The following is a 27,649-nucleotide window of genomic DNA, read 5'->3' as shown; positions in this document are numbered from 1 at the left end:
CATAAATGAAAAGAAATAACTGAGATTTTAAACTAATGACTCTCCCTTTGCTTGTACTGCCATGTTGCCTTAGGTTTGTGTGCTTTTAGTCTTGCTTAATATTTTTTGAGGAATATGAAAACAAAAATCTTAACTGAGATGGCCACACAAGCCAAAACTTTAACACGCAGCATGACTGATGACACAACCCAATCTCTCCAGAGAAGGGGACAAACTGTACCATTAAAAACTGCACTAGCAGAAGCTGCATGTTGATTCTCTGGGGTTTCAAATAGAACTTCACTTTTAATAATAGGCAAGTGTGTTTTAATCAACACTCTAAAACTCTTCCACTTTAACTGAGGTTTGAATGTTAGAAAACCCCGTTACTCCCGGGACCACCCCAATCTCTTGCTTTCATCATCTCTGCATTTCCAGAACACCACAGGGATCGCCACGGACAAACATACAAGACGGGCATCACTAAACCGCAACCATCCCAACTCACACACAGGAATGCAATTCAGAGGAGAAGTTACTGGCCCCAATTCAATCTGCAAGATGGATTCCAAACTGCAGGGTAGCTGCATTTCTAAAAGGAGAGCAGTTATGAGAAGCTACATGCTCCTAACACACCCTCATCACAAATGCATATTTGTGGCTTTCTCACTGTGTTCAGGCCTTTCCCTTTATCGCATCAGCTGTATTCATACTCTGATCCAGAAATTTGTCCATGGGGTAAGTTTATCTGTACATATAGAGGGGAAAAAAACCAAAAGCACACTGAAGTGTGTTCTGATTAACGAGATAACACTAACCACCTTTTCTAAATCCAGCTAGAAATCATACTAATATACATCTCAATAAAGAGACGATCGCTTTGTTATTCACTCTGGAAAAGTGTATTCATTGGCTCTAAATTTTAATTAAACTGCATTTCAACTTAACATCTCCTTGATCTTTTATTATGACAAAACATGACAAGCCAACTTTGCTGTAATCTCTTTATAACCACTCACTGCTCCAGACACCTCTGTCATGTGCCATCTTGCTGGATCCAACAGCTCATTATGGCCTCTCCTAAACATCCCTCAAGAAAAGGATAGAGATGGACCAAACATCCCTCTCTAGATCTTCTGTAGCTCTGAACTTGCATCAACACCACCGGAATTAAAAATACACTCTTGATTAATCAGTCCGAGTGTCTGTTTCAGGTAGGAAAAGGATCTCAGCCATTCCATTAAATATAAAAAAAGTTGGAAAATCATAGTAAGATCAAATTGTTCCAAAGTTCTGCCCAGTTAAGCACAAGTCCTTAAAGAAGTTTAGTAACTCACATAGAACATTTTTATTTAAAATTTTTACAAATTCACACTGCACATTTCTCAAATATCCAATACAATAAATGGTCACTTTGATGGGGATTTATCACCTCGGTGTTTTCAATCAAGCTGCCCTGCTTCAAAATACACTTTTCCTTTCTGCCACCCTCACTAGGACTGAAATCAACTGGCATACGTACAGGTTAGGGAACAGGAGAGCTTCAAGCCCCTGCAGGAACATCTTAAAATTTCTAGACTATTACAAATTGGCGCTAACTTTTAAGATCTCTAAACAGCACCACAATAACCTAGAGCACTTTAAGAGCTTTAAAGGTGTGCTCTGATTTAGTTAAAGTCTTTTTATTTCTTATAGCTTCACCACTAACAACACACAACTCTGAGTTATGAGCACACTGCAGTTAGCTCCAGAAATTCTTTAGAAGTTTAATCTTTCCCGTAAGAATACAGAACTCCGCTGAGGTACCTTCCGGCTAATAAAAGACTGACAATTTCTTCTGTCATGCCCCGCAGAGCTGCTCCCCACCACCTGTGTCGTGGGCGGACATGCTCAACAAACTACTTGTAGTGACTTAAGTCTCAAATAAGCAATGGCGAGGTTAAGAACTTGCGTGGCATGTAGCACTTCTCTGAACACACACACCCCCGGATAGTGTGCGCTTCTCAGAACAGAAATCCTATGAAAACTGGCGTTCTCTTCGTTTAATATTCCCCACGTTCTCCCTTAGGCTCCACTTCCCACGCCCCAGCGATGCCGTTTTACACTTGCTCCAAGAGTTAACAGCCAGGGATGCTCCAAGCCCCCTGGTATCGGTACACACCACCGGAACGGAAACCAGCCCTCTACTTTCGGGGCCCCCTGCCCAGTTTCTAACCCAAATCAGAGCCTTCAGGGTCGCTCCGAGGCCGAAGCCCCCTCCCGAGAAATTCGGGGAGCCTGCAGACGCCCGCACCCCGTTACTCTGCCCTCGCAGCTCCAGGCCGAAGGCGCTGCCTCCCCACCAGCCCCCATCGGGGCAGCGTCGGTCTCCAGCCGCATCCCTGCGGATGCGCCGCCAAACGGCGAGGTCAAGCGAGCGGCAGCGGGGCCGCGGCCGCCCTCCCGGCCGGCACCGGCGGCGAGGCAGGGAGCGGGGAGAGAGGAAGTGGGGTGGGGGAGCCCCCCGCCGTGGCGCCGCTCCCGCGGGGGCCGCCGCAGGGCCCCGAGCGCAGGAACCTGTCGGGACACATTCTTGAGGCCGTCGCGGCCGGGCCAGGAATGCGGCCGGGGGAGCCGGACTCGGCCCCGGCGCGGGTGCCAGGGCCCCTCGGCCGAGCATCCCGGCGCGGCCCGCACGCCGGCGGAGGGGGGGGGGGGGGGGGGGGGGGGGGGCCCGCGCGCGCGAGGTCGGGGCGGGCGAAGCTCCCCGACGGCGGCCCGACGCGCGGGCCCGGAGGCAGGGCCGGCCGTTAACAGCATTTAACGGCGCGGGCACGGTGCTCCCCCTCCGCGGCCCCACCTCCCGGCCCGGTGCCACACTCACCCTTGGAGTAGAGGGACTTGGGGGACTCGAGGTCGAGGTCGGCGCTGAGCAGAGAGATGAAGTCCGAGGGCATCGCAGCTCCGCGGGGGAGCTGCCGGGGGGAAGAGCCGCCGCGGTGGCGGCGGGGGGCGTGGAAGCGTCTAGAATGGAGCGGGGGCCGGCCCCGGTCCCTGAGGGAGAGCGCGGCGCTGGGTGGGGCTGGTGTTGGTCCTGAGGGTGAGGATGAGGATGGGGATGGGAGCCAGAGCTCTGCGTTGTGGCAGGTAAAGGAGCATGTGTTTGAAAGCAAACAGAATGGGAATCGTAGAAACACGGCATCCCAGACTGGTTTGGGTTGGAAGGGACCTTAAAGCTCATCCAGTCCCAACCCCTGCCGCGGGCAGGGACCCCTTCCACTAGAGCAGCTTGCTCCAAGCCCCTGTGTCGAGCCTGGCCTTGAACACTGCCAGGGATGGGGCAGCCACAGCTTCTCTGGGCACCCTCACAGGGAAGAGCTTCTGCCGAAGAGCTCACCTCAATCTGCCCTCTGGCAGGTTAAAGCCATTCCCCTTGGCCTGTCCCTACAGGCCCTTGGCCAAACCCCCTTTCCAGGTTTCTTGTAGCCTCTTCAGGCACTGGAGCTGCTCTAAGGTCTCCCCAGAGCCTTGCCTTCTCCAGTGGAGTGGGCAGACGGCATCGTGTGAGGACATTGTTCATTTGCTTCAAGCCAGGCACAAGTATCCTCCCAAATTAAAATCTTCCTGAGGGTTTTCCTGTAATCACTCTGTTACCAGCTTACAGGCAACATTTCCCTGTGGCTGGCTGTTTTCTGAAGCTATGGCAATGGCACAGAGGGGCTGCTGACTCTCAGATGTTGATGTCCCACTGCCAGGTTCTGCATGGCAGTTCTTAACTTCAGCAAAAAATTCCCGTACTGGAAGATGAGTGTGCGGATAGCAGGGTTTTGGGGGGCTGATTCTGTAAATGTTACCAGAGCAAAACTATCCTTTTGTTAATGGAGGAAAGGGAAGCAATGTGAGAGCAGATACGGAATCCCACTTGAAGGCATTTCATGCACAGTTTCATGGTAGCTGATAAGAAGAAGCTGTATGTGATACAAGCTGTCTGTGAGGGTGAAGACGTGATATGTGCCATGTCCAAAAGCAGTTGAGACCCTGAGAACAAGGCCATGGGAAGCTGGGGTGGGCAGCACTCTGTAAAGGAGGAGGGACAGCTGACGTGGGTATGATGGGGGTCCTTAGCAGAGGATGGGGGGTGCAGTAAGTGTTGTGTATCACCCACAGCACTCACAGGCTGCCTTTAGCTGTCACCACTTCATTGCTGTCCTGAAAAGATATTGGTTCATTCCTGTGCAAGACAAATAGGAAATAGCCAGGAACTGCAGGCTGCAGGATCACCACTGCCTGATGAAGCTGTCTAAAGCTGGGGGGGGGGGGGGGGGATGTGTTACTGAGGATAGTTTGCAATGGGGTCATTTTTGCAGCTGGAGTCCATCCTGCTCAGTGCGAGTGCCAGCACAGGGCAGGTTGTGCAGCAGAGAGGTGAGACTTACTCAGAGCAGCATAGCCCAGTTCAACTCAGCTCAGTTTAACTCAGCTTAGCTCAACGTAGCTCAGCGTGACTGCAGGGCCACAGCCAACCTCAACTGTTAGGCTGCCTAAGAATATGAAAACCAACAACGCAATTTCCCAAATGGAGCAATACTGAGTGACTGAAATCAGGTAAAACACCAGCTATAAATCCAATAAATAATTTCAAAGCCTAAATTTAAAGGCTGAACAGCACGGGGGCCTTGTAGAGCTATCAGAGTGTGCAGGAGGAAAGAGGAGGGCAGAATACACATGGCACTGCGCAGACTGGCAGGTTCAGATTATATGATTGTGAAATTAAAAGGATTTGCTGATAAATTTACTGAACAATTGTAAATTATTTTTTATGATGGGAACTTCAGAGAGAGGCAAAAAAAAGGTTGTGGAGTGGTCATATTCAGAAGAGCTGAAGGGAAAGATCACTCCTTTGAAATCATGTACCTGCCAGCTCTGGGAGGGCTGGTGAGCTCCTCTGTTCCAGGCGAGGGTTGCCCTACCCCGCGAGGGAAGAGTGCCTTGAGAAGAGAGTGAGCTACTCCTACTCTGGCAGTACAAAATCAAACCATTTGGGAAGCATCCAGGATAAAAAATGTCAGACTGTGCTATGATCACCTCCTGTCTAAGTAATGATGGAAAAAAAGCTTTCTGAGAAGGTGCTACTAACAGATGGTTTGTGGCAGAGAAGAAAAACACAACTTAGTTCTGAGAGAGGAATGATGAGAGACAGAGCAGTCTGGGATGGAGCAGGTAGCTCCCCTGCCTTTGTGGAGCAGAATTCATTGCCAGCCAGCCAGACTGGAAAGTGCCAAAATCCCAGATGTACTGGCACTGCAGCAGCTACACAACTGAAGGACTTCCACTGCAGCAGGGGACAGGTCACCCCACAGCTGGTGACTGGTTTGCCAGGACAGTTGCAGGTGGCACGAGAACATTCTCTTCCTGCTCAAGACACAAGCTAAGCACCTCTGTCCAACCAATGCAGACTGTGTTTGTGTCCAGAGCACAGTGTCCTGCAGCCACCCAGGCGTTGTCCTGGGCTTCCATGTCTGATCGGGACACTGAGTGCTGGGAATGCCACTCTTAGACAGAACTCCCTCCCCAGTGTACCCAGGACTGACCGCACATCTGAAATGGGAGGAGGGGCATGAAGAAGGGGAGGCAATGGGCAAAGGCCAAATTTGAAGAAACAGATAATCTGCTCTTTGGAAGGAGAATGCAGTCCTGTGTAATTAGAATTCTAATGACTAAATAAAATTAGTCCAGGGTGCAGCATGGAGCAGTACCTAGCCATGGGACTCGGGGGAAATAACTGCAGCCAGACAGGTCAGCAAAACACAAGTACAAGGTTTACTGGAATACAGTTGAAGCCATAAACTCCTCCCATGGACCCCAGCAGGTAAAAAATCCATGTGGAGCAAACAACAGAGGAGCTGTCAGGGAAGGCAGGACTGCACCTTCTTATCTAACAGTTTTGAAATCCAGCTTGAGTTACAAGATACATTGAAAGGGGCAGACAGGTAAAAAGAGGAGGCACAATAGGGTGAACAGAAAGACCTCACGAGCCAGAGCCCGGGAGTGTGTTCAGGACATTGCACATACCCAGCGTTGACAAACTGAGCCAGGACACAGATTTACCCAAGGCAATAAAAAATGTTTCATTAAGCAGAGCTGCTGAATCACCCGTCTAGCCCATGGAGTGACCCACTCCCGCGCCTTAGACAAATGTTAAGACAGATGCTTATCCTGAATGGTGTATGATGGAAATACATGAAAAACAAAATTCCAGTTAGCCTGGATACACCAGTGAAGGGTCTCACCAATGCAGGAGGCAGCAGCCCAAGCCCATGGCAGAGGATCCTGTGTCACAGAGGGAGGGCACCAGTTGTGCTGTTCAGGGGATGCCATGAAGTAGTACATTAATTGAGCCTTGTCTCTCACTGCTGGTAGATAGCAGCAGCGAGGACTTACAGGATTGGTTTTACTTATGTTTTTACTTTTTGTGGACGTGCACTTTCACTGAATCACAGGGGAGCTTCTGGGCTGCTTGCAGAAGCCCAGCACCACTCACTGATGTCTGATACCCTTCAGTGGAGGTCTGGTACTAATTACCCAGGAAAGAAAAGCTGCTTATGCTTCCCAAGGCAGAGAAAATGTTCATGTGAACAGGCTGAACTGATAAAGCAAGGGAAGAGAGAGGGTTACCTTCACTAATGACTCTCAGTCAGGAACTTAGCCTCCAACTTCCCTTGACTTGCCCAAGATCAGGGTGAGGTTTAAGCTACAAAAGCAACTACAATGTTCAACTAAATCTTTCTCTTGCATGTTCTCACCAGCCCCTGGTCACACACTTCATACCTCACTGTAATGATGTGCTGTGTTAACAGCAAATGAAACCTGGCTTGTATTCCCTACCCAGGAAAATTAAGGGACGGTATAGGATGGATTCAATCCAGCTGCTCATGAGGGTGGCACAGTGTAGCTCTTTGGTACCTAACCCCAGAAGTCAGTGTGGGACCGAGTCCTCCAAACACATTGTTGGTGCTGGGCTATAGGTCTTGATCACAAGTAAAACTAGAAACTGGGGAGCTTTATTGTATATTAAAGGAGGTTATACATGAATGACCACTGAGCTGCTTGTGTATTTTTCTTCTATGATTTTGGAACATCTTCTGCCTCTTGCTTTGGATAAACATACAGTTTCAGTGCCAGCTCTGGAGAGGTGTGCTGGGGAATTCTGTATACAAGTTCTGTAGATCCTTTTCAAATGTCAGACTGGCTGATGGGCAAAACCTTTAATGTCCTGAAAGGGCAAACTCAAACCAGTGCCTGTGGTGGGAACAGTAAGCAGGATCCAAACTGTGGAAGTTACACAAACAGTGGAAGTTGAAATAGTACAGTAAAGGAAATCAGTGCCCTGTTTAGGAGCAGGAGGGATTGCAGCTGAGTGTGGTATGCAGCTATGATGAGGTTTTCTAGTCTCTGCAGCAGAGATTTAGAAGAAGATGGGCTCCAGCTGGCATTCTGCCTTTGGAGTCTGGAAAATCCTGATCCTCAAAGCATGAATGAACGAAGGAGCAGCAGCACATGGCAGCAGACCTGGGCAAGACGACACCTCAACAAGTCTGTTCTTGCTCACGTGTCTGTGAAATGTGGCAGTGCTTTTTGCAATAATATATGGAATACATGTAACCAAAATACACTGAAGTCCTAACAAATTAACCGCCAGACACCAGAACAGGAGACTTCCCATTTGAAGTTACATGTTCTGTGTAATTAAGGTATTTTATCTTTTTTACAATGAAGTTCTGCCTGCAGAAGCAGTTGGAGAGCAGCAGGTGTGAAGAGGAAGGAGCCTAAACCAGGATTGTGGGGATAAATTAGCAGGTACATGCGTAGTACTGCTAACCCCATTTCCAATTTTGAAGCCTGTGTAGGTGTTTTATTTTCTAACTGTTTTAGAAAGACTGTCATGAAATAATTAGGCTCTGTCAACAGTTCCCCTATTCCCAGATTACTGCTTCCTGACTCATTAGAGCTGCTGAGGTTGGCAGGAAACTTGTTTTATAGTAATTTCTCTTGGCGGTGTCCCTGGAGAAGAGACACTGTGAGGCATGTGACACTGGCATCAACATCATCCTCATAATGGAGGTATGGGGCAGCTGGGAGACATCAGGTTACTGCTGCCATGAGACACCAGCACCTCTGCACCTCATGCTGGAGATGGGGAATGGGATGACTGGGGATCCTAGCCTGTGTGGCGGATAGCTGGGCAGGGTTTTAGGGACAAGAACCCAGTTTGTGTGATTTGCTGGTTTCCTGAATATTTGGCTAGCTTGTAAGGCTTTTAAAAAGAGGAAAAAAGACTTAAAAACCATTGATGCAATGGGTCTTCCCATTCAATCCCAGGATGAAGCCACCACAGCATCCCTAGCATTTCCTCCCAGAGCAGCAGATATGATGGGCAAACACAACTCGGCTGCATCAGGAGGTACCGAGTCTTCATGGTCTGCTGGCAGCAAGGCAAGCATCTGGCTCCACACAGGCTTTGCTACTGTCAGAGCATGACCCAGGGCAGGAGTTTGTTCACTGTAGCTGTGTGACCCTTATTACTCTGGGTACAAGAAGCAGCATTTTCTGGGGTCTCCCAGCTCAGAACAGAGCAGTGCCCAGCCAGGCCCAGCCCACAGCTCCCAACTCCAACCTTTGCAGTATGGAAAGCCCCACATCACATTCCCTTGCTACTCCTTTTTATCAGCTAATTTCAGCAAAACCAGGAACATGCTCAGACCTCCTACTTATCGTCTGCAAACCATCAATTCAATCAACAGTTACATTCTGTTTTGTCAAGGGATTCAGGTTTGTGGAGAGGCAAAGAGACCTGTACAGTTCTGCCAGCAACATGGTTAGATGAACAGCGAAAGCTGCCTCCATGCTCATGTTTACAGTTCTTCACTCAACTCATTTTCCAGAGCACCTGAAGGAAGCAAAACACACATAAACAGCTTTAATTTCAGCCAGAGAGTTTTTTCACAGGCTGAAAGCTGAGACAGTGCCTGCATTGTGCAGGGAACCTGGCATCCAGCCATTGCTGAGCGAGAAGTTCAATGTAAGGACAAAGATTTGGAATTGTCTTTTTTAATCCTCAAATAAAACAGGTAAACAAGCTTTGTTAATGCCTCCCTTGTCATCTGAGCAGTTCCACACCTGTGGGACCCATCATTCATCAAGCCAGAGAAAAGGATGAGGGGAGGCAGGCTGGGCTCACGACGTTGCCAGAGGGAGCCCTGGGCAGGGGAGCTCAGTATCAGGAGAGCACAAGGCTCACGCTAGCCTGCCTCCATCATGTACATGCTCCCCTTCAAACAGGTTGCATGGGCAGAGAGCTGCAGGGAGGATCTGCAGAGCCATGGACCAGTAAAACATGTGCCTGTGCTGGGCATACTGATGCTGTTCTAAGCTTGTACCTGATGGAGAAGTGGGAAAACTTGGATGTGGGTTCTGTAAATGCATCTCAAGCTCCTCAAAATGCTTGAGAGAGCTAGTGAGTGTGCAGAAAAGGGATAGCTGTTTGGCAAAGGTTGCTTGGGTTTCCACAAGGTATTGGGCAAGACTTTGAACAGCTCTGAGAGGCCCTGGAACAAGACTGAAGGTCTCCCCCAGGCAGTTAATCTGCTGAAAGGAAGCAGCAGAACAGAGAAGTTCTGCAAGAGATAGAAAGTGACAGGCGGTATTGCCAACAGTAGTCTGGAATATAAAAATATAATTTTAGATTATAAGATCTATTTTCCATAAACTTACAATGAGTGACCCCTTGCTGAGTTTAAGACCAATGTTAACGTATGACTCTGTGGCCTGTCACCTTTGTAGTTTATCATGTAGCTAACCAGAATATCGCAGGTCCTTCCTACGGGATTTTCCTTGGCTCAGATTTACACTCTTCTGCTACGCTTTCGTTAGGGCAGACTAAACTCAGACTAAACCATGGAAGCAGCCCAGGCCTAATGAGGGACTTGGAGGGATATCCAAGACCCACTGCAGCAGTGAATTCCAGGTTTCTCTGGCCAGATAATCCACTGTAAGAGATAAAACAATTGATGGCAGTGGAAAAAGTCCCATGGGAAGACAGACATCTACAGGGACTGCTGTCGCTCCTCTGCTCAATGAGCACCAAAAGCTAAGCTGCTGCTGGCACTGCCATGCCCATGAGAGGAGCTGAGGGACTAAGCACCAGCAGAGCTTTCCATTCCCAGGGACCAAGCAGCTTTGACTTCTGCTTTGAACAGGTGGAGTGTAATCCCACATCAATAAATTCTTCTAGATGACCTTCAGGGGCACAGAGTGGTTTCATGGAAGAAGAAGCCACAACCTCCAGGAGGTCTTCACAAACAGGACCCCAGTAGATTGCATCCCTTTTTGCAGCAATTCAAAGAGCTGATCAGCTTTGCTGTAACCTTTGTGTCAGAGCAGTGTTGTAGAGCTCCACTGAAGGGTATCAGACACCAGGACATGAGTTCCCTTTATTTAGCAGTTCCTGGAGCCACAGACCAACATGCTGGAAGAGCTGGAAAGATTTGTGCCTCAATGCACAAAGCGTACTTTATATTGTCTCTGCACTGTTAGAGGCCAACCACATCAGACACACAAAAACAGAAGAGAGAAATATCCTCCTCTATTCCAAGACAAAACCAGCATTATGCACAAATCTCAAATGGATTTTTTCCCCTTTTCATTTAGGAAGAAAAAACAGGATTTGTCTTCCCCAACACCCCCCCCCAGTCTGGTGCGCATTCACAGTAATAATGAGTTTTGCTTCCAATACATGGGTTGGATCAAGACCTCAAGGAAAAAGGGGAAAAATCTGGATTTTGAGCAGCCACGTGTCAGCTCCCATTTCTGGCACTGCGACACACAGCACAAAAGCACCCAAACAAACCAGGCTTCAAAGGTGTAAATGGTTTCACAGAACATACATTTTAAAAGGGACAAGTACAAACATTACAAAATGAACAGAATCATTTTTAAAATGCTTGCATTTGTTTAACCGTTAAAAAAGACATGTACAGAAAGAGCTAGCAAAGCTAACAACTTCCTGCTGCTCCAGTTAGTGTTGCCTGCATGCACTGGAATAGTTATTGTGCAACCGAATCTCTGGCCATCTCTTCTGGACAACTTGCAGTTTATGTCTGATGATGCTATGTGAAGGACTGAGGCAATCCACAGGCTCACTGGCAGCTGTCTCATGTCGTCTGGCTTAACAAAAAGGCATTGAAATAAAAATGTTGTCTGTGGTTTCCTTCAGAAACCAAGAAAGAGCACGAGAGAGAGTGCACAACCACGCACACGCGAGGAGATCACACACAAATGAGAGAATACCAGGAAGCTACACTCGCCCTGCCACCACAGGAGGAAAGTACAGCAGCTCCCAGAGTTAGTACAGGTTGGGATTAGCTTGGTCCCATGGATCTCAACATCACTTGACAGACTAAGCTAAAAGCAAGGCAAGAAAGGTTAAGGGGGACAGAACTCCATGTGTTGCATGTGTGCATTCTCTCTCACACCCTCCTCTTCAGGCTTTCTGAGGTCCCAGCAAGGTCAGTTCAAGAGGTTCTCCCATCCAACGTGTAATAGCGATACATTAAACCTAAGACCAGTGCTCCGAAGATGGGGATTAGCCATGTTGACCAGAAACTATAGAGAGAATAAAATCCAAACACACAACAAACCAAAACACACACACATAAAATAGAAGAAAATCACAGGTTAATGATTCATTCAAAATGTTCATCACTTATTACATGTCTATTTTCTCCCAGGGAACTCTATAAACCCATCTCTCATCAGCTGACAGACCAGCCAAAGGGGCTGTGGCTCTCAGGGCTGGGCAGCATTGGCCATCCCCATGCTCAGTGCTCAGCCCAGTCCCTGTGAGAGTCCCCTGTGCCTGCAAGGGCTTGGTGCCTTAGAAAACAGCAGCTGAATTGTTGAAGCTTCCAGCCTGGCACATACAGAAACCAGTTTGGGTTTTTTTGTTGTTGGTTTGTCTTGTTTTGTTTTTCCTTAAATAAGTCAGACTGTAATTTGTGCTATACAAACAGCTGAGTTGACTCAAGGATGGAAATTGCTACATCCATCCCATAATAAATCTTCCTCACTCATAAACCAGAGGCCACAGGCTCACCTTCAGCAGCCTCCTTAGCTAAAAGATTCTGCATCAGCTACAAAAGACTAAGGCCCTGTTCTGGCTCTAAGGATTTTCAAATAAACGGGGCTGGTCATGGTGAAGAACCTCCAAAAACATGCACATCACTGTGTTGTGTCACCCTGTGGTTTGCAGTGCCCACTGAAATAATCCCTATAGTGCAGAGGGACTATAGTGCACTAATACCCCAAGGTTTTTTTCCTGCCCATTAGAGTTAATAATGCAGATTTACAAAGGGAGAGTCCTAACCCCTTGATTTCTTACTCAGTTTTTCTTAAGAGGATACTATACCTTGATTGGCCTGAGGATGTCACACTTGGATTCTGAAGGAAGAAATAGGGAGTTAAACACGAGCTAATGAGACTACAAGACTAAACATGTGATTACAAACACAAGGTAAAAATAACGCTCCCTTCCTCTCCCAGTCACCCTCTATCACAAGCATGGACGTTTCTGGGGCTGTTTGCCATTGTCTTCACCTCCACATTCTTTCCATCAATTCAACCCAATCCAATCCCTCCCACCCAGTCACCAACTTCACACTGGAACTTGCATCCTCATAATAAAAGGTCTTGCAAAGCAGCCTGTTCCTTTTAAACACTAGGGACTGTGACCTGCACTCCGATACAGACCATCCTTTCAGTGTGATGCCCTCTCTAAACCCCTGCCCACGTTCCCATTTGCTATCCTGCTCCCTGACCACTGAAGCATACAACCACAATGTTCTCATCGGCTCTCCCTCGCACACAACCTGTTTCCAAACTTCTGCACTCCTCCTTTCATAGAACTCTTGCAAACTTAAATCCTCCTTCCAGTCAGCTGCAGTTCTCAGCTGGGCTTTCATCAGCTCTACAGCCTCGATGGCGATTGCTGCTCTCCAGTTTAAACAATAACTACCAACCAAAAATCACCTTTCATGCCCATCCTGAACGGAATTATCTCAATTTCCTGAGAGGTTTAGTGCTTCCCTTCTGCTGTAATACGTCCAGTGGCTGCTAAACACTGACCCTTACCTGTGGGAAGCTACCTCTTGAGCTGCATCACAAGGATATACATGTACAGTTTTTTATGTGTTTGTTCCTCCCACCTATTTATTTTCACATTACTGAGTTCTACCTCTTGCTGCTGTTTTTAGGTTATACTTGGGCCTGCTTTTTAAAACAGATGATGTACACTGGAGAAAGGCCTTAGCAGTACATAATTCACTGGACTTTATCTTCAGTTGAGAAAAAGTATTTAACTCATATCCAAGGGAGCCACTCAGATTACTCTTTATTTCTAGACACATTTATGACCCTGCTTATGAAACAGAGTTAAACGAAACAATAGATTTCAAGGTGAATATATGCATAATTATGCAGTCCCATGTTTTAACTAAGTGTAGGCTTCATACAGCCTGAATTATTCTATGACTACAGCAAGCAAACACTCTCAAGGGCTTCAGCCACTGCTCCCTCTGTTGACAGTTTCCCTCTTGGGTCCGGCTACCCTGCAAGTGGCCCTGCTTCGAACAGCAGCTAATGAAAGTGTTGTTGAAGGCAAAGCTGCGCCTGGTCTAAGCCTTCAAGCCAAGCACGAAAAGAAGCCAGCTGCAAGGCACATGTTTACCTCTCCTACGGGATTCTATTTATTACCATTTCCCCCTCCCCATCCATTTCAAAGGCATTTTGCAACACTGTGCTCTGTTCTAATCCAGGAGTACCTGAGTTTTAAGCAATGCCAGTAATTACTAGGGCAGTTAACAGAGAATTCTTGTTTTACAGCCAACCCCACAGTGGCTGTGCCTGTCTGCTGGCTTGAATGAAACAACACCAACAGTTCAGTGGTCAGGACATAGCGAGTGATGCAAAGAAAACAGTTTGTGGTTCAAGGTGTGGAAATAACACTGCTGATGTCAGGGGAGAGAGGGCACAAAAAACCCTTCCAATTTCACACCAAGATGACTGCTGAGTTTCAGAACAAATGTATAATTTGCTTGGAAGATTTATTCATTACTTTAGCTTGTTTAAATAGAAAGCCACAAGCTCCATAGAAAAAAAAAACAAACACATAGAAGAGGTGTGTGACAACTTCTTTGTTTCATTCTATGAGCGTCATTTCCACTGCATTAAATTAAAACAGGAAAGTAAAATACTAATAGCTTACCTTGGAACCTTCTTTTTTACGATCGTGCTGTCAAGGGGAAAAAAAATAAGAAGAAAAAATATAAGCACTGACTGCAAGAGAAACCTGCAGTCCTGACAAGGGAATTGTTCTGTACACAGTCCTCAAGGAAGGGGCAATTGCCTGGACTCAGGTTTCAAAGGAGTCATTCCTTCAGCACCCAAAGGCACAGTTGTTGCAGCAGGCAGGAAGCTGGTGTTTGTGCCATGCCCCTGTGATCTCTCACCCTCTTGAACTCTAAATTACAAGGCAAGGCAAAGTTATGGTACCACCACTAAAGGAGGAAACTGATTAGATGACATTCTTTAAGTGCCCTTAATTTAATTGTAGTGAGAAATCTGTTTTAAATGGTGGGAAGAGAAGTCTAATTTAGTTTTGTTTCCTCAACAGAGATTGGTTTTCCTCAACAGAAATCCTGGGCAACATAAAGACTGCCCAAAACCCTTAACTACTTACTTATTTCACAAGACACATCTTAGTCTGTGTGTTCAGTGGGTTACACAAAGGAGAATCACACTTTCACACAGTCCCATCGTGTGTTTGAAAGAGGCTGTGACAGTCAGCTGGTCCTTACCGGGTGGATCTCCCCGATGTAGTACTGCTTGAGCATTTCCCTGGCATCTGAGGAATGCCCAACATCTTCAAAGCTCTCAGTGGCATCTCTGCCAGCTTGTTCCAGCAAAACCTCTTCTCCACCTGGATGCTGGAAGAGAAGAGTTCAGGTGAGCAAAGGGCTAGATGCAAAAAAGGTACAAGAGTAACTTTGCCTGCCTGCTTTCGTTTCTTCTGTTCATCACAGATGCCTCAAACCAGCACCATCAAGAAAATCTTCCAAAAGTTCAATTGTCTAACCTCTCCTTCAGGAATTTACAGAGAACTATGTGTGCTGCACAGCCTGGAAAACACCTTCCATAATAAAAAGCCTTCCAAAGAAGCAAATCCCCAATGTACACAGGGAGCACAGCTTTGTCCCCCACAGCAAAGCTATCCCTTCTGTGATTCCATAATGGATTTGGGCAAGAAAATAACACAGATGGAAGAATATCCTCATGTAGTTCTTCATGGGCTCTGCTGCACAAATCAGACTCCCCTGCTTGCAGAGGAGCCTCTCCTGCATGATTTTCACAAGAACTGCCCTGAGGCATCTTAGCTGCTAAGAAGCACAAGACAACACTGCCTTCACAGGCACCAGGAAAGGATATTCTGCTTCTTTAGATATTTCAGAAAATAATAGTATTTGGCTGACAGTCAAACAAATAGAAAAGAACAGAGAACTGCATCATGTTTGCTAGTGGCATATGTGGCTACAGCTCAAGTGTAGCACCAACAATACTGCATTCATCCAGTGTACAACCAGCCACTCAACAACCACGAAGAGAAGTGTCATGAAAAATGATCAGTTCGACATCACAAACCGATCTCAGATTCAGAAGTTGTAACAACAAAAGTACCAAATCCACAAGGATGCTCCACAACAACACTGACGATTCTGTGGTGGCAGATGGTCACAGAAAACTGACAGACCAAGTGGTATGAACTGACGCAGAACCCTGGTGCAGTTCTGTTCTCCTTGATGGTTTGGATTCTTGTCTAGCACTGTCAATACCATAAGTCCAGGAACAGGCATACTAACCACAAAGCCAGCAAAATGCAATGTCTTTACAGTGTGAGTGTGAACAACTAGTTAAATCTAAACAATCAGCTCATACAGTTAAACCAATAAAGTCTGGCTTCGGAGTGCACACACAGGGACTAACCCAGTTTTCTACAGCATCAGGCAACAAGCACTAAATATGCTGAGGTGCTTATAAAAGCACCTGTAGAAACTAGGGGATAAAAACTGGCCATCTACTTTAAGCGTTCTAGAAGAACTCCTTGGGGATGTTTAACCAGGGATCTCATTTCAGATGGAAAAATATCAGAACTGAATTTTAAGGGCAACACCTTTGCTTTCCTAATCATCCACCCTAAAAGGGCAGGAAAAAAACCTGCAGTAATAGGGAACATGCAGTGGATATTGGCTTTTGGTGGCATCGAGTCTTTGCACATAGGAGAGACAAGAAGAAAGGTAAAGTTTACTCCCCTTTGGGTCTGAAGCCTTTCTATGCACTTGCTAAATCCACAGTGACAAAAAAAAAGAATTAATTATTCATGCACATCTGTCCTTTGCTGTAATCCCCAAACCAAAAGACTTCAGACCATTTTGGCATGTCATCTTTCTAAAAGGACAGCCACAACTGCAACCAGACAATTCTTACCCTGTCATATCTCAGCTAACGTAAACCCAGACTATTTATACAGGAAGTCATTTACGCTGCCACAAAACTTCTCAAAGCTACAGTTTCTGCAGGAAAACATGAAAACTGGAAATGTTGCAACTGCGGGAGAGGGGAAAGGAAGGAAGGGGAAGTGCTTCCAGAGGAAACAATGGCTGAAAAATGTCTGTTTCTGAAAAGAAACAGACAAAAGCAAATAAGAACAAGAGAGGTGGGCCCAAGTGCCAGTCCTCAGAAGTCTTCCTCAACAACAGCAACAGAAGTGGAACCTCCTTGTCACTGGGGCCTTCAGCACACACAGTAAAGTACACATTGACAACAACATTAATAGTCTTGAAGCACCAATTCTGGAAGGGTATGACCAACACTACTGAGCAAAGAACACAGTTCTACAGGGAGAACCCTGTCCTTTGGGAGTAAAAAACACAACAGCCACCATCAGCTTAAGAGGCCTTGGCCCAGGCAGCACAGAAGGGAGGCCAGCCTGCTCCTGCCATAGTCAGGAGACTTGGGGGGAGGAAACCCAAGACTTCCTCGTGCTCTGCAGCACTCACAGCTACAAGAGGTGCTCTCAAAAGCACCATTTCAGTGTGACATTTCAACTGAGTTCTCCAAACTGGGTCCAGAGAACAGCAGAGTAGGGAGTTGTGCAGCCCCATATTCATACCAAGCTCACTTAAGTGTTACTGACTCCCTTAAGATGGCCAAGTTTGTCCTTGATGACTCACTTCCTAATTAGCAACTCATATAGTCCATCTCCAGTGTTCAGCCAGCAAGGCTGTATTTATTCATGAGACCTCAGAAGATGCTTTATCTGTGTAGCCTTTAGAAGGGATATGGAACAAGCAAAAAGCAGCAGCAAGCCAGAACTGAGGCGCACAGCAAAGGCACAACACAAACTCGCTGGAGAAGGCGAGAGCCAAGAGCCAGCCGCCTTTCCGCAAACTCCCAAGTGTCCATCTGCATACGTCTGCCTGGCAACTGCTGCTACAGACCCACTGCAGACTACAAATGAACTCAGAAGCAAAGCTAAGCTCTACGACTAATTAGATTGCTGGAGCAGGTAAGACACAGGATCATCAGGTTGAGGAGGGATGCAGCAGCTTTCATTCCTAGCCCCCAGTATTAAGAGAAATAAGCCAGGAAAGGAAGAGCATCACTGTGCAGTAATAAGGTGCCAGTACAATACAAGACAGGAAACAAGGACAAGCAGCCACGTAGACACCAATGGTGTTCATCAGCCACACATCCTTCAAAGCTTGTTTTAAAATGTGGAACAGGTTCCCCAAAAAATATCTCTGCAAAGCTGGAGCAAGTCAGCATGAGCAAAAACAGATCTCTGACATTCCTCCTTCCCCCTTACAGAGTTCTGGTTTCAGATACACCAGAGTAAGCAAGACTCAAATGCAGAAGGACAAAGAAAGGTATTCAAACTTGCTGCCTCTGTTGTGAAAGCAACCATCTGATAAGCCCCTCCACTTCCATCTAAGTGATATGCTCTGTTAGAACCATGTACATTTAATGAGAAGCTGTCAGTAGTAGAGTATTTCCTTCATTTGAAACACAGTTTGAAGAACATTATATTCGAAACCAACTGACCAATGTGGGTTAGAGTTGTTACAACCCAGGCTCATGCCACTTGGAAACAAGTTCAAACAGATTTCTAGCCACACTTCTCATGGGTATCAGAAGCAACAGCACATCCCAAGACACAAAGTGGTGGTGGCCGCTGTGTCTTGCGGACTCAGGCAACAGACATACACTGAAGAAACACATACCTCCAGACTCTTTTAGTACTGCGTAAAAATAGAGATAAACCGTGTCCCTCCATCACTAGAATGCGTGTGAAATTAAGTCTATTACAGATTGTGAGGGTGTATGTGTGAGCAGACCAGCCCTCAAAGCGCCTGTCAGGGAGGTAGACCTGCCTTCCTCCGCTTCCTGACTCATCATTCACACCTACCTGAGCAGCCAGCCCTTTCTACTCTAGCCATAGCCTTCCCTTGCTTTTCTAGACTGCTGCAATGAGGAGTAGTATTCTGGTGGTCCAGCCACCTTGATTTGGGAGAAAATTACACTGTTGCCACAGGCTATCTCAGAATGTACTTACAGGCTTTCTGAAGCACAGGAGGTTGCAGCCTCTCAGAAACTCCTATGAAATATCAGTTGCTTTCTTTACACATTGCCTGCATTTTGTTCACCTCAGACTTCAGCGGAATTTTGCTCTGTGGTGTCTTAATTATTACTCCTATTACACAGCAAATAACAAAGTAAATTGGAAGTTTAAAGTGATCTATGCTTCAAACAACATATGGATTGTGAGTTGGCTAGCTAATGGCTGACCTGCTGTACCTAGTTTGCAGGAACCATGAAGCAGAATTGAACAATCTCTTAGCAGCGAGGCTTGTTCAGATTACACAAGCACTCTGAGGTAATGATCTGATGGATATTCAGCAATCCTGTTCAAATAATCTGTGACCAAAGGCCAGAAAAGGCAACAGTTAGACACAGCTTCAGTGACTACACAGGGTGAAGGGGAAACACTACCCACTGAAAGCCTGAGAGTTGCAGCTACACCAGTCAATGCTTTAAAGCAGAACAGTTTATCAGACAACTTCAACTTTTAAACAAGACAAACATCCCTGGTTCCAATCAGTTGCACATTGTTCCCCTGTCGCTCAACTGATTACAGTGGGGTAAGAGATATAAAGTGCATTTTTGTGAATAATTTAGGCCTTGATCTACACTTAAAAGTCTCACTACATCAGCAAGGGGCATACACAGCAGACTGTTGTGTCAGCCACACTGGCACAGTTAAAACAGTCACCTTATTCTTCAATCCCTAGTCCGAGTAGAAGTTTTTCATGTTGGGGAAAAGACACAAATGGGATAATGAGCTTGGAAAGGACAACATGAAATATCATCTAAAGGTAAAATTCAGGGCACTGCTACACCTAGCTTGCGGGGGGGGGGGGGGGGGGGGCAAAGTGTCTTTCTGGGCTTATTTATAATACTGAAGGTGTCTCAAGGAGCATGTCTCAGATGCAACAGAGAACACTGAGATGAAGACTGAGCACCACGCAGTGTCCCTGCTCTGAAGGACATCATTATTCACACAAGGGTTAGTATCTCAGAAACATTTTTCTAATCGTTAAGTCTGAAAAGCAGTAAGTAGCAACCGTATCTGGAACACAGAGGCAAGTGTAAGACAAGGCAGATGGTTTCTGCAAGTACTGTCCCAACCTCCAGCTGGTTTTGGCTCTTCCTAAACCCACAGTGCTTTGCTATTCAGAAACCAGCAGCGGATTGCTTTTCCACATTTTTGCCTAGTCTTCCCCGTAATCTACTTAACCTTCTTGCATCCACAACAACCTTTGGCAAGGAGTTCCACTGGTCTGCTCCCTGTTGCATGAAGAAACACCATTTGTTTGTTCTGGACCTGGCTCCAGCTTCTTTGATGTCCCCTTGTTCTTGTACTAGACTTCTAGTTGCAGGCAAACATGGAAGATTTAAAAAACTAGTGGAGTAACAAGCCTTCTTCAGAACACACCCACCACTCTGCCAGTTTGACTTGCTCAGCAGAGGTAGCTGGGCTCACAGCTTTGTACTCCACTGCACCCACCCAAATTCTCAGGAATTTCAGAGATGCCAGATGACAGGTTTGGCCTAGTGCTGGGGAGCCCAAACAGTGGCCAGGGGGTGGAGGGGTGGGTTGTGTGTACACGTAGGAGGAAGCAGTCAGCTGCTTAAAAAAACCCTCACATACCATCCGGAAAACTTCTGGTCTTGTGAACTAACCTGGAACAGGAATCAGAGTACCTTAATTCTGCTCACAGCTCCACCACTTCAGAGCTTCCTGAGTTAAGAGTTACACTCAAAATGATTTGTTTTCTCTTTCCCACCCCAAGAATAAGCTGTCTACAGTACAGTTTGCATCTTGTTGTAGATGTGTGTGACTAAACATGCAACTGGTCTCTCACCTCAGCTGGACCTATGGGCTCTCAGGTAAAACCAACAGCTGAGCATCAGCTGGTAATTCTTCACACCACTGCTGGTCTGTAGCTCCAAAGCTCCATGCTTCCACCAAGCACCATCCCACTGTCCCACAGGCCTTTCTTTGCACCATACTGGGGGCCTCAAGTCTCTCTTGAGTATCAAAGACCCAAGAGCAAGAGCAGCAGCTGCCTTTCAGCTCCTGGACCTGACACAGAGGCCTCTATAGTGATGGAGTACCAACAGTAGACACCAGTGAGCAAACGAGAGAGCAGCCAGGATCCATTTATGGTCCTTTGGAAGCAAGATTTGTTTTGTTATGAAAGCTATAAACAGTGCAGAACTGGCTATGGCAAAGGCTAGTTCAAGCCACTGTAGTAAAAGACAGCTCCCTAATCTGGCCACTGAAATACCTTAGAGGGTCTCTTAAAATAAATGTTGGGGCAAGACTCAAAGCACAAGTCAGATCCTGAAGGAAATATTATGATGCTGGACCCAAAGAACAAAACAGATTGTCTCCAACTTTGTAATAAAATACCAAAACCTACACAGAAAGCCACTACCTTCAGTTGTCAGTCTGCTGCAAGAAAGCAGCCAGGTTATTGTTCCCTCCTCCTCTGGTAAGCTTCTACACCTCACAAAGGTAGCTTTGCCATTATATGTTATGACTACATAGCAGATGTGCTTTAATCATACATGCCTGGAGGAAAATAGTAGTTTAATTTAGGCAAGCAAACCAACAAGCAGCAACATGTGCATTTTCAATGGGTTGCCCTGCTTTTAAAGCCAATTCAGAGTAACTTTTGTACGTTACCCTGTAGATGCTACAACGGGTTTGGTGGTATTTTAAGCTGGGATAAACCCCTTTGAAAGTTTTTGCCGTTTCTTCCCACTCTGTTTTCATCTCCAAATGCTAACACCACAATCTCAGCCTTCTCAAAAAACAGAAGGCAAAAGCATCAAGTCCAGAAGCAATGTTTGTCCACAGAGCCAAGAGAACTGGAGATCAGGCAGCAGAGGCTGCATCGGTTCCACGCCATCCATGGCTGGTCCCTGAGGGAAGGCAGTGCTGCAGCAGGTGCTCACCTACTGAACCACCATTACTCTCTCCTTCGGCTTATGGCGTGTCCCTGGAGATGTCATATTTAAACTACTGATCCGGCCCGTGAGGTTTACCCTACAAGGCCAGAAGTGAAGTAACACAGCGTACGGAGAGCTGCACCTCGCAGGTGAGGCGTGCCGCAGCAGCTCCATGCGGACCAGAAGGTGACTCAAAGGAGTCCAAGCACAACCCCATGACCCGCCGTTCCTCTCCCGTTTACGGCAGGTCCTTGGAGCAGGGGCAGGCCCTGTGCTGCGCACACGAACCGCACAGGCGAAGAGTCAGGGCTCATGGGACCCTCCTTCCGCCAGTGCTGGGCCCCCACACCCTGGGCCCGGAGCCCCTCCCGCCCCGGGATCTCTGCCTCCCCCCCCCCGTGTCACCGCTCCCGCACCCCCCAACCCTCCCCTTCCCCATCACCCCCCAGCGCCAACCCCAGGCTCTCGTCCCTCAGCACCCGCATGTCCTGACCCCGCACCACCTGCCCCATGGGGAACGGGCCATGCCCCCTCCCCGCCCGGCCTCACCTCCTCCAGAAAGCGCGTGACATCGTAGACGCGCCCGTGGATAACGAACCAGGCCTCGCGGCTGGAGTTCCGCTTCCCCACCTCCTCCAGCGTGAACACGGGCCCGGCCTCCGAGCAATCCCCGGCCTCCGCGGCCTTCCCGGACTCCATGGCGGCTGCCGACAGCTTCGCGAAACGACGGGTTTGGCTCACGGCAGCCGCCGTAGCGACAGCACAGCCCCCCCCCCCCCCCCGCGCCCGCCCCCTACAGCCACCGGCCCAGGCCGCGGGCCAATGAGGAGCGGGCGGCGGTGGCGCGGTCGGTGGTGCCGGCTGCAGCCAATGGGCGGGCACGGCGCCGGCCTGGGCCAATAGGGAGCGGGCAGAGCGATTGAGCGGGAAGGTGTTGGGCGTGGCCTCGCCTTGCCTCAGGCCGCGCCCTCCGCTGGGCCCCGGTCCGGCCCGGCCCGGCCCGGCCCCGGATCCCTCCGGGGCTACCGGAGAGCGGGTTGCACATCCCAGCCCCTGTCAGGGACTGCCTGAGCTGCCCTCCCGAGCTGGGCCTCCGGTAGTAAAGGCTGCGGATGAGTGGTGCCAGCCATCCACATGAGTGCGGGGACAGGGAGTGGTTGCTTCCATTGGGAAGCGTATGGGATGTGTGCTGGTAAGGGTTATTGAGGCGTGAGGGTCCCTTGGCCGAGCTGTAGCGCACCTTTGGTTGGCTTTTGATTCCACTGCCAACGGGAAGGAGATTTGTACCCCTCCTTTTGGTGTATTCTTTATGTACATTGAGACTAGGAGGCACAAAAGTACGAAATGTAATCAGTTCTAAGTAATGTTAAGTTTGATGGCTTTGTAATGGAAAATAACTGCGGTGCTTGGAGGTAGTTGACATAGGTTCAGGTCCTCAGTACAAAAGGTGTGAGAAAAGCAGAATAGAAAAGCAGGACCTGGGGATGGGGGTATCTGGGACTAGCAGATGTCCAGGGTGGGCACAGATAAACTAACTGATAAGTAAAAGGACAGGATGATTGCTATGTTTGGGGTGTTAATAAACCCATTAAGCTCCTGTAAGCATCTACTAGGGAGTATCCCGCACTAGCAGATGTCCAGGATGAGAGCAGTTAAACTAACTGATAAGTAGTAGGGCAGGATGATTGCCATGTCTGTAATGTTAATTAAGCTTGTTGGGAAAAGTAAACGACCCTTAAAGACCACCACATTTTTGTAAGCGTGCCGGAAACCTTTTGGAAAGTGATGTAATACGCTCAGTGACCATGTAAGGATGACCTGTATAGCAATTCGGGGACACGCGTTAGGAGGAGCTATTCCCCGTGTCTCCCGGCGCCGCAATAAAGAATACCTGCTTGTCAACTTGAAACTCTGCTGGCGAGTTTGTTCCTGGAGTTTTCTCCGAATCAGCATAAAATAGATGGCCATCTCAGAGCTTTAAACAGCCAGAGGAGGTGCAGCACACCTTCAAGTGCTGTGTTACCACCAGTTCCCAAAGGAAAATGTTCACGTGCAGATCTAAATTCTTCCCTGCCAGCCCCACTGAACAGATTTAGGGCCAAACAGGCTGTTTGGAAGCTCAAAAACACGATTAATTTTTAAGTCTGATGCTTTTCATTTATAAACTGACATTTTTTGCTATGGAAATTATTTCCTTGCACTTGCAGGTGTAAGGCTGGACAGTGGGCTGTTTGTTTTAATGTAACTGCTGTGTTGTAATATGTGCTAGTATCATTGGCTACACTAACTAAAGATTAAAGGTATCTGCAAGGAGAATTGAAGTAGGCTCACAGCTGTGCAGTTTGCTGCAGCTGGGACTTTAAAAGGAGCTCAGTGAAGTAGGTACCTGTGTCACCAAGCTGGGATTCCATGGGAATGTGACATACCTCATGGCACAGTCTGGGAGATTTATCAGCTCAGAGATGTCATCCTGACAAAGGTCTTTTATTACTAGAGGGAAAGGAATTGCTCCAGTGGTGCCTGCCAACCGTCATCTCTAATCCAGTTACTGCTGTAAGGCCCAACCTTTGCAAATGGCTGCAATTCTGGGCTGAGGCCTGGCATTGGCAGCTGGTTTTCATACACCAGCTTATCCTGTCATTGTTCTGCTGGTTTTGTACCAGGAACTGGGGATCAAGGTACAATCAAAGTAGCAAGGAAATAAAGCCACCTTAAGAGGTTAAAGAGCTAAGTGCAGGGAGAGGAAGCATTGGATGTGCAGGATTCATACCTGTCTCTTGCTATCAGTGTGCTCTATCTTAAAAAGGTAAACTGCAAACCTGAATGTACCACGGTACCGACTGCTTCACATCCTTTAGGACCTGCTGTGCTGGCAACTTTTCCTCATGTTGTTCTGTAAGATGCTAGTTTCTCACTGCTGTAGCAGTGTTTGTCTTTTTTGTAAGCACATTTACTGCCCTGTGCTTCCCAGCGAGCTCTTGATCTCCTCAGTTATCACTCATGCTTTGCTAGTAACGCATACCAGGATTTCTGCTCCTCCAAAGCCTGGTAGGTAGTGCAGTGTGTGGCTCCACTTACTGCCTTTGTTATATTACTGTGGTGAACTGAACGCTTTTGTGTGGCCAGCCTCTACATTAAACTTTATGACATTTACTGACACGGCCATAGAGTTACAATATTGTCTCTTTGTGTTTTAATCTATTATAATTTTGGGAAGGTTTTTTGGACTGAGGCAACATGTACACACTGTAAGTCTTCCTTTAAACATACACTCATTCCCTACCATTGCCTAAGAGACTGCACAGTGCCTTCTTCCAAGCTGAGTGTCAGAACAAGTGCTCTCTCCATACAGGCTTTGGCTGTGTAAAGTAGCAGGCTGTTCCCAAAATCATCATCCTCCTATGGAGCTCTGTTGCAGGCTGGAGCGCACAGACCTTTCAGCTGCCTCTGGCTATTTCTCACTTTGTCTGCAAACACAGATTTGGGTATCTTCTTTACTGGGGCAAGTCCGTGCATTTACTTAACCAGGTATTTGTATATTGTCAAAGTCTTGGCCTGTTGTCCTGAAACTTTTCTGCAGTCTCCTCATCAATAGGTCAGTCTCAGCACAGATGAAACCCTAAACTTGTTCTTCTCCTTTTGATTCTTTCTGTGTACCTTTTCCCAGTCATGAAAGATGTTTCCTTGATTCTTTGTGTGACCAAAGTACCCCCTCTGAAATGGAAGCCTTTTAGCTCCTTGCTCTGATGTGACATACAACTGTGCAGGTCCTTTACTGGGTAACATATCTGAGAGAGAAGCTTCCCCCAGCCAGGCCACAGACTGTAAACTAAAGGGGATTTCATCATCATGCACCCAACATCCTTCTGCCTGGCCTTAGCAAGGGCAGCCAAGTCTCATCTCGCACAAAATACTGCAGCAAAGATCACTGCTCTTTTGCTTTCATGAGGCTGACCACCTCTTGGCACATTTTGGTTGGTCCCAGTCCTTGGTTGCATCAAAAGCTACATCTCTTCTTCTACATCCCAGCTTATTCCCACCTGGCTTGATTTCAATATGAAGTGCTCACCTCTGCTTCAAGTTGGTTCACAGCATCCATTTCTATAACCTACTCGATAAATCTCTTTAATAAGTGCCTTTGTGCTTCTCTGCAGCTCTCACACCTGGAGGGTTTGCCGTGTATTTTGCACAAGCGGTCTCATGATCCTCCTCAACATTCCCCTTTCCTGCTGTTTAACTGCTGCCTGGTTTTTGGCAGCTGTCACTGCCTCTGTTAGACAACTCCACTTGTGCATTACATGTGGTGCCCTGTTCCATGTCCAGGCTTTCTAGGCAAAGTAGCAATACCATTAATGATCACAGTAACAAACAAGCTCTGTATCTATTTACTTACTGAGCAACACGATTCAGTCACTGCTCTCTCTTACCATTATCAAGCCCAAAGTGTAGTCAGAAATCTGTCATGTGCCCATCTGCAGAGCAAAAAACCCTGTGCACAGTTGCTGTCATCTCCTGTTTATGAAGCCCGTGCTCAACAACAGCAAAGAGAACAGAGTGCAGTGACCAGGTGCTCCCGGTGATTCTCCTTTATTTTCCACTGTAACTCATACAGAAAGACATGAGACTGCGGCAACGTGCTGATCTTGTTCCCTGGAATGTTTTGTTTAATCTGTAATCACTTCATCAAATCCATAAATCAATGAGTTACAGCTAAAAAGCACATGACTGTAATTTGTGCCTTCCTGCCCAGCATTTCGCCCGGCACGTGAGCCCTAAACCTTTTTCTGAAACGGATTGGTGATGACACCAGGCAACGATTTGGTGAAAAGGACAGGAAGGCCACCAGCATTCCAGGTCCACTGCCTGCTTCCATATTCCCTGCTTCCCTTTCATTCATTGTACAAGATTGAGAGAGTAAAACTGGTTTGTGTTTACTCTGGAAACTGCAGTTTCAGGCTCATTTTCCAGTGCTGGGTGCTGTGAGTACATAATTGGCATGGGCAGGCCCCATAATGTGTGGGAAGGAAGCCCTGACACAGCTTGTTTCCCTTGGGAAAGGACTCCAGGGACTCCTCTTTCCCAATCTTTGAGCAAAAATAGCTCCAAAATCCCAAAACCTGCACTGAGCTGGTGGGATCTGCCAAAGCCCTGGCTCATCTGGTTGGACCAGTGTGTGTCTGAGGTGCAGGAGCACAAGTATTTCATAGGGAAAAGTGTTTTACTGAAGTGTGTCACTCCAGCACCCCCTCAGCCCAAGAAGCAGCTGGTGTTATCTGTTGTCACATCCTTCCTAACATTTAGCAGCCGTGTGGCACCGTGATGGCCTGGCAAATGAGCAGCCACCCTCCTTTCCTGATGGAACAAACTTCAGTTTGTTTGCCTGTAAAACTCCCTCCTGCTTTTACTGTTTTCCATTCGAGACTGGGAGTTTGCTCACAAGGGAGGGAGTATCCCCTTTAACCACCTGCTTTTCCGCCTCAGGTGATATTGTCTCCCAAATGGCATTCGGTGGTGTTCCCTGGAGGTGCTGCCACATAGGTGCTGTGTCTGAGTGGGAGCCATCCTGTCATGGCAATGGGTGTATGCAGTGTAGAAAACATCCAGCTGTTCAAAAGAGTGGAATAAAGAGCATAAAGTAAAATAAAACCCCAAATAAAGCATAAAATAATGACGCTGCTCTAATACCTGAAGTGTTCAGTCACATCTACAAGCACAGGCTGTGCTTCTGCCTTAACATCATGTCGGTGCTCCCAGTGCCACCTGGGCATGGTGGGTGGGATGGCTCATGCTTTGGCACACAGCTCTGAGCATGTCTGTGCTGACGGCAAGGGCACTGGCTCTGTTCCGGGTGCTGGGACAGGCTGAAGGGACACGTGTGCCCCCGGTGAGGTGCACGGGGAAGCTCTCACCCAGGCTCCCATCGCTCACAGCGGGCACTGCCCTCCTGCTCCACGCCTCCCACCCCGAACAGGGCATGCAGGGCCCCGGGAAACGCTGCTTGTACCCA

General features: G+C 47.5%; 2 protein-coding genes across 3 annotated transcripts in view; both read right to left on the bottom strand.

The window, feature by feature from the left end:
• The window catches only part of NFAT5 (nuclear factor of activated T cells 5), a 61,111-nt gene extending 58,189 nt beyond the window's left edge, over nt 1-2,922 (bottom strand). Inside the window, exon 1 of the mRNA XM_062612996.1 lies at nt 2,843-2,922. Within this exon, the coding sequence (XP_062468980.1) occupies nt 2,843-2,915 (73 nt within the window). The 5' untranslated portion in view covers nt 2,916-2,922. The remainder of the gene's footprint in view (nt 1-2,842) is intronic.
• An 8,021-nt stretch (nt 2,923-10,943) lies between these two features.
• LOC134160723 (cytochrome b5) lies at nt 10,944-22,406 on the bottom strand. Of its 2 annotated transcripts, none has more exons than XM_062612990.1 (5): nt 22,192-22,406; nt 14,868-14,996; nt 14,276-14,302; nt 12,422-12,453; nt 10,944-11,177 (listed from the first exon to the last, which is right to left on the bottom strand). In XM_062612990.1, exons 1-5 carry the CDS (start codon nt 22,339-22,341, stop codon nt 11,033-11,035), a joined length of 483 nt encoding a protein of 160 aa, XP_062468974.1. In that variant the 5' UTR covers nt 22,342-22,406; the 3' UTR covers nt 10,944-11,032. The 2 variants fall into 2 exon arrangements, with proteins under 2 accessions (XP_062468974.1, XP_062468975.1); XM_062612991.1 differs by having other exon boundaries at nt 10,944-11,619; nt 22,192-22,401.
• Between the last annotated feature and the right edge of the window lie 5,243 nt (nt 22,407-27,649).

The sequence above is a fragment of the Pezoporus occidentalis genome, unplaced genomic scaffold, assembly GCF_034315485.1.
Source record: "Pezoporus occidentalis ecotype Australia unplaced genomic scaffold, CSIRO_AGI_Poc_V1 ctg163, whole genome shotgun sequence".
NCBI lineage: Eukaryota > Metazoa > Chordata > Aves > Psittaciformes > Psittacidae > Pezoporus > Pezoporus occidentalis.
Note: the sequence above shows the minus strand (reverse complement) of the source record. Positions and strands in the feature narration are given on the sequence as shown.

Coding starts and splice junctions, on each gene's coding strand:
- LOC134160723 (XM_062612990.1), bottom strand. CDS start 22,341: ATGGAGTCCGGGAAGGCCGCGGAGGCCGGGGATTGCTCGGAGGCCGGG. Junction 14,997..22,191: donor TCACGCGCTTTCTGGAGGAG/GTGAGGCCGGGC, acceptor CTTCTCTTCCAG/CATCCAGGTGGAGAAGAGGT. Junction 14,303..14,867: donor ACATCGGGGAGATCCACCCG/GTAAGGACCAGC, acceptor TCCCCTTGACAG/CACGATCGTAAAAAAGAAGG.